Below are 16,109 nucleotides of genomic sequence, written 5' to 3' on the forward strand. Positions count from 1 at the left end.
ATCATTTGAGAGTTATAGGCTGTAATCCAATAGCCCCAGATACGATGAGGAACAGTTTAAAAGGAGTGGGCATGGTAAATCATGTCACTTGCTGCTGGGAATTGGGCTGAAATCCGAAACACTCAAAGAGTTGTCTGAAGTTGCAATTGTGTTTGGTTTATAAAATGTGTGAAAACTAAAAAGTGACATTCGTCTTCCATGAAGGTAAACTCTGGTCTTCTAAATAGAGGGCTATTGGGCTCAAAATACAGAGATTGATGCAGTTGTGTTTTCAAATCAAATCAAACTTTATTTGTCACATGCGCCAAATACAACAAGTGTAGACCTTACCGTGAAATGCTTACTTACAATCCCTTAACCAACAGCGCAGTTCAAGAAGAGTTAATAAAATATTTACCAAATAAACTAAAGTAAAAAATAATAAAAGTAACACAATAAAATACCAATAATTACATTTTAGCAGACGCTCTTATCCAGAGCGACTTACATTAGTGAGTGCATACATTTCATACATTTTTTTCTCCGTACTGGTCCCCCGTGGGAATCGAACCCACAACACTGCCGTTGCAAACACCATGCTCTACCAACTGAGCCACACGGGACCATAATGAGGCTATATACAGGGGGTACCAGTACTGAGTCAATGTGCGGTGGTACAGGTTAGTCGAGGTAATATGTACATGTAGGTAGGGGTAAAGTGACTATGCATAGATAATAAACAGCGAGTAGGAGCAGTGTAAAAACAAATGGAGCAGAGGGAGGGGTGTCAATGTAAATAGTCTGGTGGCCATTTGATTAATTGTTCAGCAGTCTTATAGCATGGGGGTAGAAGCTGTTTAGAATCTTCTTGGACCTAGACTTGGTGCTCCAGTACCGCTTGCCGTGCGGTAGCAGAGAGAACAGTCTATGACCAGGGTGACTGGAGTCTTCGTGAGATTTTCAAAGAACTTAGGTTGTAGTTTACTATGGTGAGAGCAGGTTTAATGAGGACATCTCACATGGAGAGCCATTGAACTTGGTGTATTATAATAAAGTATGAGATGACAGTGGAAGAACAATATCAACAGCATAACCATTTTACAATAAACTTGGGAAAACAGAAGCAGAAGGAAATGCATAATTTGGACTAAATTATTCATAGCTAAATATATAGCCATAAATTTAAACATTTGCTTACTCTTAAATCTTTTTGGGTCCCCTTGCCAAATAAAAGTCAGTTGACAACATTAGCAACAGTAAACTGGTAACGACTTGGTAATAAAACATATTCATCGTAATTTGTGGAATCATTATAAATATTAGCCTATACTATTTTGCTAGTGTATTCCAACAATCAGTAGTGGCCCTAATGCTGTTACTGGAGATATGTAGTAATACTGCATCGTATTGCATGAACAATGACTGCTTTATTAATAGGGTTGCCCCCTTTTTTAAAATTTTCGCCTAAATGACATACCCAAATCTAACTGCCTGTAGCTCAGGACCTGAAGCAACGATATGCATATTCTTGGTACCATTTGAAAGGAAACACTTTGACGTTTGTGGAAATGTGAATTGAATGTAGGAGAATATAACACAATAGATCTGGTAGAAGAAAATGCAAAGAAAAAACTAACCAGTCTTTTTCTGCCACCATCTTTGAAATGCAAGAGAAACGTTATAGTTATGACCATCACTCTGGTTGTAATTCCAATAGTGTCCACAAGACGGCAGCAGTGTATGTGCAAAGTTTCAGATGGATAACTTGAAAAATTAGTGAACAACAAGACTTTTAATGTGAAGTCCCCAGGTACATTTGGGCAAATCGTGAAGAAGACATTCGCATTCATATTACATTTTTCTGCAAGAATATCGTCAAATCTGTATACTTAAACTTTGATTTCATCTTACCAAGTGATAGTAGCCATATTATAAGCTCAACATTTGCAAAACAACCAGTTTTCATAACTCTGAATAGCCTTATAATTTTTGTCTAAAATGAAAAGGCATGCTGTCGTGCAAGGTTAGAAGGTACATTTTACGACATATATATGGTTTCCCGTAAAGCCCAGCTCATTGGCTATCTGATTGGTGCTTATTTGACAAAGATACAGTTGTTCAAGTAATGGCCGCCCGCGTCATCGGCATGCCATGAAGGCGTCGCTCTCTGACCAAATATGGTGTCTTATAGGATATACTACACCCCTAATGAAATAGTGAAGTCTTGTTACCTTCTAGGATCTCTGAGGAATAGATACGAATGTGATTTGACTCGTTCAAAACAACGTTTAGGGTGAGATTTTCACAGATTCCTTTCTTGCAAATTGAACGAGTGGAAAAATACAAAATCAATCGTGCGTGCTACATGGACCTTTTTAGGATATGAAAAAAGATTTATCTAACAAAACAACACTTCATGTTATCTCTGGGACCCTTTGGATGATAAATCAGAGCAAGATTTCAGAATGTAAGTACACATTTCACCTTCAGAGGTGAATTTATCAAACCTATCGCGTTTTTTATTTATTTTATTTCACCTTTATTTAACCAGGTAGGCAAGTTGAGAGCAAGTTCTCATTTACAACTGCGACCTGGCCAAGATAAAGCAAAGCAGTGTGACACAGACAACAACACAGAGTTACACATTGAGTAAACAAAAAAGCCAATAACACAATAAACAAGTCAATGATACAGTAGAAAAAGAAAGTCTATATACAGTGTGTGCAAAAGGCCTGAGGAGGTAGGCAATAAATAGGCCATAGGAGCAAATTATTACAATTTAGCAGATTAATACTGGAGTGATAAATGAGCATATGAAGATGTGCAAAAAGAGCAGAAAAGTAAATAAAATAAAAACAGTAAGGGGATGAGGTAGGTAAATAGGGTGGGCACTGTACAGATGGGCTATGTACAGCTGCAGCGATCGGTTAGCTGCTCAGATAGCTGATGTTTAAAGTTGGTGAGGGAAATAAAAGTCTACAACTTCAGCGATTTTTGCAATTCGTTCCAGTCACTGGCAGCAGAGAACTGGAATGAAAGGCGGCCAAATGAGGTGTTGGCTTTGGGGATGATCAGTGAGATATACCTGCTGGAACGTGTGCTACGGGTGAGTGTTGTTATCGTGACCAGCGAACTGAGATAAGGTGGAGCTTTACCAAGCATAGACTTATAGATGACCTGGAGCCAGTGGGTCTGGCAACGAATATGTAGCGAGGGCTAGCCGACTAGAGCATACAGGTCGCAGTGGTGGGTGGTATAAGGTGATTTGGTAACAAAACGGATGGCACTGTGATAGACTGCATCCAGTTTGCTGAGTAGAGTATTGGAAGCTATTTTGTACATGACATCGCCGAAGTCGAGGATCGGTAGTCAGTTTTACTAGGGTAAGTTTGGCGGCGTGAGTGAAGGAGGCTTTGTTGCGAAATAGAAAGCCGATTCTAGATTTGATTTTGTATTGGAGATGTTTAATATGAGTCTGGAAGGAGAGTTTACAGTCTAACCAGACACCTAGGTATTTGTAGTGGTCCACATATTCTAGGTCGGAACCGTCCAGGGTGGTGATGCTAGTCGGGCGGGCAGGTGCGGGCAGCGAACGGTTGAAAAGCATGCATTTGGTTTTACTAGTGTTTAAGAGCAGTTGGAGGCCACGGAAGGAGTGTTGTATGGCATTGAAGCTCGTTTGGAGGTTAGGTAGCACAGTGTCCAAGGAAGGGCCAGAAGTATACAGAAAGGTGTCGTCTGCGTAGAGGTGGATCAGGGAATCGCCAGCAGCAAGAGCGACATCATTGATATATACAGAGAAAAGAGTCGGCCCGAGAATTGAACCCTGTGGTACCCCCATAGAGACTGCCAGAGGTCCGGACAATATGCCCTCCAATTTGACACACTGAACTCTGTCTGCAAAGTAGTTGGTGAACCAGGCGAGGCAGTCGTTAGAAAAACCAAGGCTATTGAGTCTGCCGATAAGAATACTGTGATTGACAGAGTCGAAAGCCTTGGCCAGGTCGATGAAGACAGCTGCACAGTACTGTCTTTTATCGATGGCGGTTATGATATCATTTAGTACCTTGAGCGTGGCTGAGGTGCACCCGTGACCGGCTCAGAAACCGGATTGCACAGCGGAGAAGGTACGGTGGGATTCGAAATGGTCAGTGATCTGTTTATTAACTTGGCTTTCGAAGACTTTGGATAGGCAGGGCAGGATGGAAATAGGTCTGTAACAGTTTGGGTCTAGGGTGTCACCCCCTTTGAAGAGGGGATGACCGCGGCAGCTTTCCAATCTTTAGGGATCTTGGACGATACGAAAGAGAGGTTGAACAGACTGGTAATAGGGGTTGCAACAATGGCAGTGGGTAGTTTTAGAAAGAGAGGGTCCAGATTGTCTAACCCAGCTGATTTGTACAGGTCCAGGTTTTGCAGCTCTTTCAGAACGTTGAAAAAAGTGTTTTGTTGTTAGGAGCTCTCCTCAAACAATGGCATGGCATTTTTTCACAGTAATAGCTACTGTAAATTGGACAGTGCAGTTATATTAACAAGAATTTAAGCTTTCCGCCGATGTAAGACACTTCTATGTACCGACATTTGTTGTTACTCAAAAATGTGCGATCTTGATATAACGCGCTGCATGAAATTACAACTGTCCTGTTGACGGAATGCCAATCCTTAAGAAGTGGAATCATTATAAATATTAGCCTATACTATTTTGCTAGTGTATTCCAACAATCAGTAGTGGCCCTAATGCTGTTACTGGAGATGTGTAGTAATACTGCATCGTATTGCATGAAAAATGACTCTGCTTTAACTCTCAGGTGCAGATGACTGCAGGATTTAACATGCACTGCTCTCCATTGAATAATTGTGGGGCCTGTATTCAATATATGCTTTTTCAGCACTGCTCTCAGATTTGAGGCACTTACTCAACAGCTTTAGCTCATTTTTCACATCCCACACAATAAACATCAAAGCAGTGTTTGCCCTAGACATTTAGATGAATGTATTTTTTTTAACAAGTGTTAACAGTCAAAAGTGTAATACTATTTAATCATAAAGCGTTTGGCTTAGTTGTGCAGAAAGTGGGGAGATTGAAGTGGGGAGATTGAAGTGTGGAGAGAGAGAGAGAGAGAGAGAGAGAGAGAGAGAGAGAGAGAGAGAGAGAGAGAGAGAGAGAGAGAGAGAGAGAGAGAGAGAGAGAGAGAGAGAGAGAGAGAGAGAGAGAGAGAGAGAGAGAGCTCATTGTTATTGAGAAGCATTGCACTGACACTGAGGACTAATCTATGAAAGCCCTTAGCTCCTCACACTGGAGAGAGCACTGTTGAATCAAGGCCACTGCTTGGCTTAACGTTTACAAACTCCCTGAATTCCCTGTGTTAACAGTGAGCCAACTGAAGCATATCCAACCCAAAACAGAAGCACAATATGGTTTTGGTTTAACCAAATAAAGGTTAAAATAAGCCCCATCTGGAGCAGGGAGAGCCAGCACACAGACACTTTCTCCACAGAGTTTCTCTAACATAAATCACATATTAAAATTATATTTTATAAAAAGCCGCTGACTGAGATGTGACAGGAGGATGTATGGCTGTGGGATGGCATCCCATAATTGACATGATTTACCCCCATCTCCTCTATCTTCATAGTCCTGATGAGCAGCTGCTGCCCACACTGCTGAAGGTGCCATTGGAGAGATTTGTGTTATTGCTCATTAAACCATAACGAGCAGGGACTCACTAGGAAGAGGACAATCAGCAGGATGTGTGTGTGAAAGTCAAGGCTGAGGCATAAAAACAAATATATCTCCGCAAAGAGAAAGTCTGTTCTCTGAGCCGCGGGGGGTCAGGAGAGGTAGTCAGAAGAGTCTCTGTGGAAATCAGGATCCTCCATACTGCCGCAGCAGACCTGCTGTAGGAGATGTATTAGAGGAGGAGGATGCTCTACGCTACTGGTTCCAGCTGTCAATCTGTTGTGCAAGAGGCCATGCTTGTCTAACCCAAAGGAGGTCCTCACAGACTTCATGATGATTTAGAATTCAAATGCCCTCCTGAGAAAGTCAACTGAATTGCAAACACAAAAGTAAGCAAAACTGAAATAGAAGTCAACAGAACAAACTTTGTTCAAGGATCCTCAAGTAGCTGTGTATAGAGCACAGGAGGTTGGTGGCACCTTCACTGGGGAGGACAGGCTCTTGTTAATGGCTGGAGGGGCATAAGTGGACTTGTATCAAATACAACAAACACATAGTTTCCATGGTTCCAGGTGTTTGATGCCATTCCATTCGCTCCGTTCCAGCCATTACTGTGAGCCGTCCTCCCCTCAGCCGCCTGCTATAGGTGGCTCAAAATGAAAGAATACGTAGGTGAGCAACAATTGAGAAGAGGGTATGCAGGTAAACAAAAGCAGAGTTTTTGGAAAGAACACCAGAAACATGTCTTACCGTCAAACTTTTTATGTCTGGAGACAAAGGTGCTTCGTAATTCATGACTAGTTTCATCGACCAGGTTCTCCAACTCCAGCTTGCTCCGTTGGCCAAACTTGTCCTCCATTTCGGAGGTGCAACAGGTGCTCCCTTGAGGACATACACGAAGATGGTCGCCTGGAAAAACACAGAGATGCTCTTCAGTCACAAAGATCTATCATGTTAGAAAACAGCAGACCAAAACTACAAACACATTTATGAATCATATTCAACTAACACAAGGAGGGCTGATTAATAAACTACGGTTCTTCTCTGACAAACGGGACGCTGATTTGAATATTTTTTTGTAATAAAGTAATATCAGTGATTTCTCTATAGATTGATATTACTCTATGATTTCAGACTAAAAATAGAAATACATTTAAAAAATCCTCATCTTTAGACATTTGAAGTATTGTTGATGCTCTAACAATGCCGTGCACATCTCGTTCACTGTCAATGTGCGGTCACTTTTCACTATTTAATTATTAAAAAAGTCATTTGTCAAACTGTGCTACTCAAAACATGATAATAAAGTGCTGTCAATGTCTTTAAGACAAATGAGAGGGAGCCTAAATCCACAATATCTCCACAAGCCTAGGGGTTAGCTGCTTAAAATGACTGGATCAATTCTAATAACAGCTTTTTATTACACTGTGTTCTCAATTTGATCCAGTCTCTGCATGCAACCATTACTGAAGTTAATTAAAGAGCCAGAACTGCCAGATAATTTCAGGTTTACCGGTAAGAGAATTCCATTATATTTTGAGGGCCTGTAACACAGCGCTATGAGAGTGAATAAAATACAGTGATTCCTCTAGTGCAGGGTTCCAGTTCCACAACTGGTGGCCCGTAGGCAGAATTTAGCCTGCGGGTGATTTTATTTGGCCCCCAACGTTTCTGAGCAAATAATAAATAAACATGGGGGGGGGCATAAAATAAATCAGCTCCAATTGATTTTCATTTTGGAAATCTGTTCCAAAGTATTACCACGCATAAAATAGATATATGTGATTGTATACAAATGCAAGCTATGTTTGAAGTGATTATATTTTAGTCCTCTGTTTTGGCTTCTTGCGGTCACTTTACAGTCTATAAATTATTTGTAATTATGTTCCTGCCCCCTGACCATCCGCTCAAGAAAAAATGGTCCCGCAGCTGAAACTAGTGTATGATCACTGCTTTACAGTGTTTCTGTTGACTCTACATGTTAATGTATTAATGTATTAAAAGGGATGAGGGTGTGCCTGTGAAATGTACTGTATGACATTCTCCTGCAGAACAAAGTCAGTTGTGCCTGATGGGAAAGGGGAATGGGAGATGCCGAGTCAGTTGTACAACTGAATGCATTCAGCTGGAATGTGTCTTCCGCATTTAACCCAACCCCTCTGAATCAGAGAGGTGCGGAGGGCTGCCTTAATCGACCTCCACGTCGTCAGCGCCCGGGGAACAGTGGGTTAACTGCCTTGCTCAGGGGCAGAAGGACAGATTTTTACCTTGTCAGCTCGGGGATTCGATCCCTCTATGTGAATTAGACATGGTGCGTGACTGTGAAGCCAGCCATTAAATCATGCTACAGCACACCTCAGTCCAAAGCAGCATTAATACATGCAGCATTTATAAGCACTAGCTAGTGTCACAAAGTAAAGGCCTTGAAAACATAACCAGAAATAGTATATAACAGTAATCTTAGGTCTGGTTGGATGAGACAGTGGCAGACGCTGCTTCCTATCTCTCTCTCTCACGCACACACACACACACACACGTTTGTCAGAGTTGTTCCCTCTCCCCATGCAATCATTCCGTTCTCACAACTTTCAGCCAGCTCCCTATGTTGGTAGAACACAAACAAATGAAATTAAAATTGCCAGCAGCCCAGAGATGAAATTCACGCCAGGATTAATTTATCACTTGAGGACAAAGACATGTGTTTCTGTGTTGTTTATCATCATGTTTCTGTCTTGTTTATCATCATGTTTCTGTCTTGTTTATCATCATGTTTCTGTCTTGTTTATCATCATGTTTCTGTCTTGTTTATCGTCATGTTTCTGTCTTGTTTATCATCATGTTTCTGTGTTGTTTATCATCATGTTTCTGTCTTGTTTATCATCATGTTTCTGTCTTGTTTATCATCATGTTTCTGTCTTGTTTATCATCATGTTTCTGTCTTGTTTATCATCATGTTTCTGTGTTGTTTATCATCATGTTTCTGTGTTGTTTATCATCATGTTTCTGTCTTGTTTATCATCATGTTTCTGTCTTGTTTATCATCATGTTTCTGTCTTGTTTATCGTCATGTTTCTGTCTTGTTTATCGTCATGTTTCTGTCTTGTTTATCATCATGTTTCTGTGTTGTTTATCATCATGTTTCTGTGTTGTATATCATCATGTTTCTGTCTTGTTTATCACCATGTTTCTGTCTTGTTTATCATCATGTTTCTGTCTTGTTTATCATCATGTTTCTGTCTTGTTTATCATCATGTTTCTGTCTTGTTTATCACCATGTTTCTGTCTTGTTTATCATCATGTTTCTGTCTTGTTTATCATCATGTTTCTGTCTTGTTTATCATCATATTTCTGTCTTGTTTATCATCATGTTTCTGTCTTGTTTATCATCATGTTTCTGTCTTGTTTATCATCATGTTTCTGTCTTGTTTATCATCATGTTTCTGTCTTGTTTATCATCATGTTTCTGTCTTGTTTATCATCATCTTTCTGTCTTGTTTATCATACTAGGAGAGCGTTCAGAAACATTCCTGGTGGTTTTTGCCCAAAATATTTACAGTACATGAAGGAATCATGACAACTGATATGACATTGGCTAAAGGATTTACATTTGTATGGGACGATAGGTGATTGTTTAATAATATTTACAACTTGTCCAATGTCCTTAGATCATAATGTATTAATCAACACATTCCATGTCTTTCTGGCTTCTATTTTCCCATTTTTCATAACGTAAATGTTAATATTGCCAATAAGTATTCTGTGTGTAGCCTGTAGAGAGAACAGAGTTAAATGTGATCTCTGATATTGCCATTCAGATGAAAATCACATTACTATTGATGACATGCATGAAAAGCTGAACTGAATTACAAGTTAATGATCTACATCCCCATTCTATTTTCCATGGACAACGCTGATTCAGCTTTTTCCTCTGCATGTCACACTATGACAACTGCAACATTACTTTGAATACCAAATGTGGAGAAATAATCTAAATCACGTGATGGCGAACCAATGATTCTTGACATAAAAAATATGTTGAGTGTGTTGTCATTTTTTTGTTAAAAACCTAAAAGCAACCAAGCAAGTACCTCAATCAGCCCTCTAAAAATGCGCTAATTTCAGAATTTGCCTCGCCCTCTCACTGCCAAAATAGAATTGAGATGTTATTTAGTCAGAAACCTGCAGGTTAACCAAACTTTGGGAATCAGTTCAGCTTCCTCTGGTAGGAGCTGATTTGACCTTAAAGATTTGACCATAAATTTGACCATGAAGAAGAACAGTAACATCCACCAGTGAGGGTAGGAGGTTATGTGAGTAGGTTGACGTTTATTGGGTAAATCTCGTCCTGGAGGTAGAGCTGAGCTATTTCTACTATATGGGCAGTGGCAAAGTCAGCGTAAACATTCATGAAAAAAAAAATACTTTGGGGCAATTCCACCCCTTTTAAACCTAATTTTCATTATATCCAGCACAATCTCAATCGCACTCCACACTGCCCTTTCCCACCTGGACAAAAGGAACACCTACGGAGCCGTGAGGGGAACGGCACCTCCGTACCTTCAGGCTCTGATCAGTCCCTACACCCAAACGAGGGCACTGCGCTCATCCACCGCTGGCCTTCTGGTCCCCCTACCTCTGAGGAAGCACAGTTCCCGCTCAGCCCAGTCAAAACTGTTCGCTGCTCTGGCACCCCTATGGTGGAACAAGCTCCCTCACGACGCCAGGACAACGGAGTTAATCACCACCTTCCGGAGACACCTGAAACCCCACCTCTTTAAGGAATACCTAGGATAGGATAAAGTAATCCTTCTAATCCCCCCCCCTAAAAGATTTAGATGCACTATTGTAAAGTGGTTGTTCCACTGGATATCATAAGGTGAATGCACCAATTTGTAAGTCGCTCTGGATAAGAGCGTCTGCTAAATGACTTAAATGTAAATGTAAATGTATGTGAGAATGCTGTTCATTGACTACAGCTCAGCGTTCAACATCATAGTGCCCACAAAGCTCATCACTAAGCTAAGGACCCTGGGACTAAACACCTCCCTCTGCAACTGGATCCTGGACTTCCTGACGGGCCACCCCCAGGTGGCAAGGGTAGGCAACAACACGTCTGCCACGCTGATCCTCAACACTGGGGCCCCTCAGGGATGCGTGCTTAGTCCCTTCATGCACTTGCTGTTCACCCACGAATGCGTGGCCAAGCACGACTCCAACACCATCATTAAGTTTGCTGACGACACAGTGATAGGCTTGATCACCGACAACGATGAGACAGCCTATAGGGAGGAGGTCAGAGACCTGGCAGTGTGGTGCCAGGACAACAACCTCTCTCTCAATGTGAGGTGAGCAAGACAAAGAAGCAGATCGTGGACTACAGGAAAAGGCATGCCGAACAGGCCCCCATTAACAACGACGGGACTGAAGTGGAGGGGGTCGAGAGTTATGTTCCTTGGTGCCCATATCACCAGCAAACTATCATGGTCCAAACACACCAAGACATTTGTGAAGATGGCACGACAAAGCCTATTCCCCCTCAGGAGACTGAAAGGATTTGTCATCGGTCAACAGATCCTCAAAAAGTTCTACAGCTGCACCATCGAGAGCATCCTTGCCGGTTGCATCACCGCCTGGTATGGCAACTGCTCGGTATCTGACTGTAAGGCACTACAGAGGGTACTGCATACGGCCCAGTACATCACTGGGTCCAAGCTTCCTGACATCCAGGACCAATATACTAGGGGGTGTCAGAGGAAGGCCCAAAGAATTGTGAAAGACACCCAATTTATAGACTGGTTTCTCTGCTACTGCATGGCAAGCGGTACCGGAGCGCCAAGTCTAGGTCCAAAAGGCTCCTTAACAGATTCTACCCCAAGCCATAAAACTGCTGAACAACTAATCAAATGGCCACCCGGATTATCTGTTGGATTCTAGCTTGAAATATACTTATTTATGTCACCACACTAGAACTTATTGATTACTTTACATATATAAGGAATGTATGTGTTGGGGTCAATGGAGGGTGGATAACAACTAGGTGTATGGAAAGTTACGGAGTGAGACAAGGGGGAGTGCAGGAAGTTTACATTCTGTCAAAACATGTTATTGTTAAATCTCATGGCTCCTAAGGAGGGAGGCAAAGGGCAACAGTCAGGTTTCAGTCACTGATAAGGTAGGACAGTCGTGGATTAGGGAGAAGTGAGGAATTTTGCCCGAGGTCAGGTCAGATGAAGTGAGAAGGAACAGTCGTATCCCACATGCATACACATCCACGGCCAAAAAATGTTTCTAGCATGAGGCAGGGCCATGACTACACCAGTGAGAGGAACCAATTACGTTTCTGACTAGCAACAGAGATGCATTGGCTGTCTAGATGTGCAAGGAGTTGACGTCACCTTGTAGGAGGGTATAAATATACTGTATGTGCTTCTGTAAACATGTCTATGTATTTGCAGCTGTATGACCCAGTGGGTGAATAAACATGGTTTGAGATTTTCCTAGTCGTCCGTTTGAGTTTTTACTCTGTTTGTTCAGAACCTAACAGAGTTCAGGTTAGGTTTAAATCAGACTTTATGACTTTGTGGCTGTGCCAGCTAGTGACTACCATGCAGAGCTGCCTCCAGTGCATGAGTCATCCAAGTAAATGCCAACCTGCATTATGTGAAGGCATGAGGTTTGAACCCACGCACAGTTTGTTCGGAGCTATTTTTCTTTTTTCCACAGCTTATGACTGCACCATAAACACTGGTTTTGTTTACTTCACAGGTCAAAAGAAAACTCAGCTTTAGGTAGGTCACTGACTGTCTATAAAAGGAAACGTTTGAGATCTAGTGAACACTTTAATGGGCCAAAGGTTGGTGGGAGTCAGGGAGGTCCTATTGGTCAAAGGTCTGAGTGCAGCTCTCCATCAGCAACGTGTCACACACAGAGAGGTCCTCCGCACCGACAAGTAGACACAGCAGTGTTTTCCCACAGTCTCAACAGAGAAAAACATCACTTAAAATGAGTCTACATCCCATAAGGAGCTTTCAAGGGACCTCTCCACTCAACCAAGGTGCCCTGCATGTGCTACACAGCCAAGGTTAAAACAGCACAGTGAACACAAAGATATGTTTCCGTTGGTACACAATGGAATACAATAAATTCCCCATTAGCCAGAGAAGAAAGAGTGATACAGAGAGCATACTCTTTGAATAGTTTTTCTTTTATTAAAGGCCTATCTTTAGAGGAACACAGAATATGCCAGCAGTATGATAAACACATTTATTATATTCCTTTCTGGTGAAAGGAATATTTTTTTTAGTATTGTTGTACAGATTGCAAGCTACTTTCACCGCATGTCTGACTATAGTGCAGAATACTGTACTGTATATCAGGGTCACCTGGTCAATGATAATAGGCTTCTCTCCATTCCTTCACTCTGGTCCTGAATGTGATCCTGAGTGAACCTGGTATCTGATGGCTGAACGTGGTGCTGAGTGAACCTGGTCTCTGATGGCTGAATGTGATCCTGAGTGAACCTGGTATTTGATGGCTGAATGTGATCCGGAGTGAACCTGGTCTCTGATGGCTGAATGTGATCCGGAGTGAACCTGGTCTCTGATGGCTGAATGTGATCCGGAGTGAACCTGGTTTCTGATGGCTGAATGTGATCCTGAGTGAACCTGGTCTCTGATGGCTGAACGTGGTGCTGAGTGAACCTGGTATCTGATGGCTGAATGTGATCCTGAGTGAACCTGGTCTCTGATGGCTGAATGTAACCTGAGTGAACCTGGTTTCTGATGGCTGAATGTGATCCGGAGTGAACCTGGTCTCTGATGGCTGAGGAGGACATTATTTCCTGCTAATATCCTGGCATCAAAGTGTGCCTCTGGCAGTCATCTAGTATTAAGAGGGCTGTGATGGTGAAATGAAGAGATGTGTCCCAATGCAACCTCACATCAGCACTTGCCCAATCCCTGTCCACTCAGTTGGTTATCAGAGCTGTCAGGGTGCAGAACAGGGCTCCACTGCTTCCTGCTTCCCCCAGACACGGCACATTTCACACATGCATGCAAGCAGCTGCTTGTCCTCACATTGTCATGTAAGTGAAAAAAATATATATATATAGAATGTCATTGCAGTGATTAGCATACTGGTGAGAGTGAGTCAGATCCTGAACAATAACGTTCACAGACGTGTGGCTCAGTTGGTAGAGCATGGTGTTTGCAACGCCGGGGTTGTGGGTTCGATTCCCACGGGGGACCAGTACGGAGAGAAAAACATTTATGAAATGTATGCATTCACTACTGTAAGTTGCTCTGGTTAAGAGCGTCTGCTAAAATGTAAATGAATAGGCTATACTTGCATGTTTCTTCAAAAGGCACAAGCTAAAGGTGAGTGGGGGCATACAGATTTCTCATTGTAACACTGTAAACAGGGTCAGGAAGTTACTTTCTAAATGTAATCAGTTACTAGTTACCTGTTACTAGTGGATTACCCACACTCAGTAACGTAATCTAGTTATTTTACATTACTTTCCCCTCAGAATAAGACAAATGAATATTACCAATTGAATGACATCTATTGCAGGACAAATCCATGTTAGAGTTTACATAGCTTGCCATAAATGGATGTTGCAATTTACTTTACGTTATGGGTTATGTAGGCTTCTTCTAACCCATTGCTTTCTACTTCAATATAGATAATAATATGATTAGGCTATATCTTTACATTAAAAACAAAAGTCTGACAGATTTCCAGTCATTTCCATTCATTTAATACCCCTTCTTCTTCAAGAATAGGACTTGGAAATATAGATTAGCCAAATTGTTTTACCTGATCATAACCCCAAAACTAAGGACTTATTAGCCTCTCTGTAGTTTATGATTTTGTTTTCATGGAGGACTGATTGGTCTCATTGCTTCGAGTTGAAGAAGAAATGCTGCTCTCATGGAATGGAATGCTTTGAGCACTACCGGAAAATGCTATATGCATGTGAAAAATGTATACCATATGTTGCATTTTTTATTTGCCTATTGTTTATGTTTTTGTTGGTGACACTTTGATATCTTGATCAGTTACAGCTGTTCAATTCAAAAGTGTGCAGGCCTATGAATTAGGCCTATGAATTATTATAATTTTTTTGATCAGCACAAATTACACTGAGCAATAAAAGCCCCTCTTGTGGTCTTCTTAAAATAAACTTGGTTTTTGACAGTATGGAGCACAATACCATGGAGGAGATGAAGGGAGGAAGTCCCTCAAACTTGGAGCGGACCACTGGGATCAGCGCGACTATGCAGCGCTGTTGCAAGAACTCATTTTTCACTGACTGTCCACTGGTCGCAAAAACATTGATTAATAGGCAGCTTAAACTTCCTTAATTCAACCATTATTGGGTTACAATACACATATACATTTGTGAACAGCCATCCACAAATGTTTATGTAAGGCACAATCTGTAAGGTGCAAATCTGTAAGGCGCAAATAGCTAAATGAGAGAGCAGCAGTGTGATTCACATCAATGAGAGCAGCAGTGTGATTCACATCAATGAGAGAGCAGCAGTATGATTCACATCAATGAGAGAGCAGCAGTGTGATTCACATCAATGAGAGAGCAGCAGTGTGATTCACATCAATGAGAGAGCAGCAGTGTGATTCACATCAATGAGAGAGCAGCAGTATGATTCACATCAATGAGAGAGCAGCAGTGTGATTCACATCAATGAGAGAGCAGCAGTGTTATTCACATCAATGAGAGAGCAGCAGTGTGATTCACATCAATGTAGACCTCAATAAGTGGGCTCCTGAGTGGCACAGTGGTCTAAGACACTGCATTTTAGTGCAAGAGGTGTCACTGCAATACCTGGTTCAAATCCAGGCTGCATCACATCTGGCCATGATTGGGAGTCCCATAGAGGCGGCGCACAATTGACCCAGCGTCGTCCGGGGTTGGCTGGGCAAGGCTGTGATTGTAAATAAGAATTTGTTCTTAACTGGTTTGTCTGGATAAATAAATACCTGTATTGCCTACACTACTTCTGTCATCCTTACCTCCAAGCGTGTATTAAAATTGGATGTATAGGCTAATCTTTGGATGCTGACAGCAGTCGCACCATTGGAAGAAGCCTATTCCTGCTCTTTAACAGCAATCCATCAAACACATTTGGTGCCGTCACAGCGGTCTCTGGCTTGTGGTCAGGCTCGCTCAGGCGGAACAAACTATAACTTGCGCCTTTTTTCAATGCTGAATAAGACATTTAAACGTGTTAACCCTCGCAAGGCTGCCGGCCAAGACTGCATCCCTAGCAGCATCCTCAGACCATGCACAGACCAGCTGGCTGGAGTGTTAACGGACATATTCAATCTCTCCCTATTGCAGTCTGCTGTCCCCACATGCTTCAAGATGGCCACCATTGTTCCTGTACCTAAGAAGGCTATCTAAATGGCTATCGCCCCACTTGTCATC

The 16,109-nt window shown here is 41.9% G+C and overlaps 1 protein-coding gene across 2 annotated transcripts in view; it reads right to left on the reverse strand.

Annotated features, from left to right (window-relative positions):
* Positions 1-16,109, reverse strand: part of LOC115155513 (glypican-6) — a 154,892-nt gene that overhangs the window by 114,372 nt on the left and 24,411 nt on the right. For both annotated transcript variants that reach the window (XM_029702179.1, XM_029702181.1), the window contains exon 2: positions 6,410-6,568. In XM_029702179.1, the coding sequence (XP_029558039.1) occupies positions 6,410-6,568 (159 nt within the window). The remainder of the gene's footprint in view (positions 1-6,409; positions 6,569-16,109) is intronic.

Source organism: Salmo trutta, chromosome 20, assembly GCF_901001165.1.
Source record: "Salmo trutta chromosome 20, fSalTru1.1, whole genome shotgun sequence".
Taxonomy (NCBI): Eukaryota; Metazoa; Chordata; class Actinopteri; order Salmoniformes; family Salmonidae; genus Salmo; species Salmo trutta.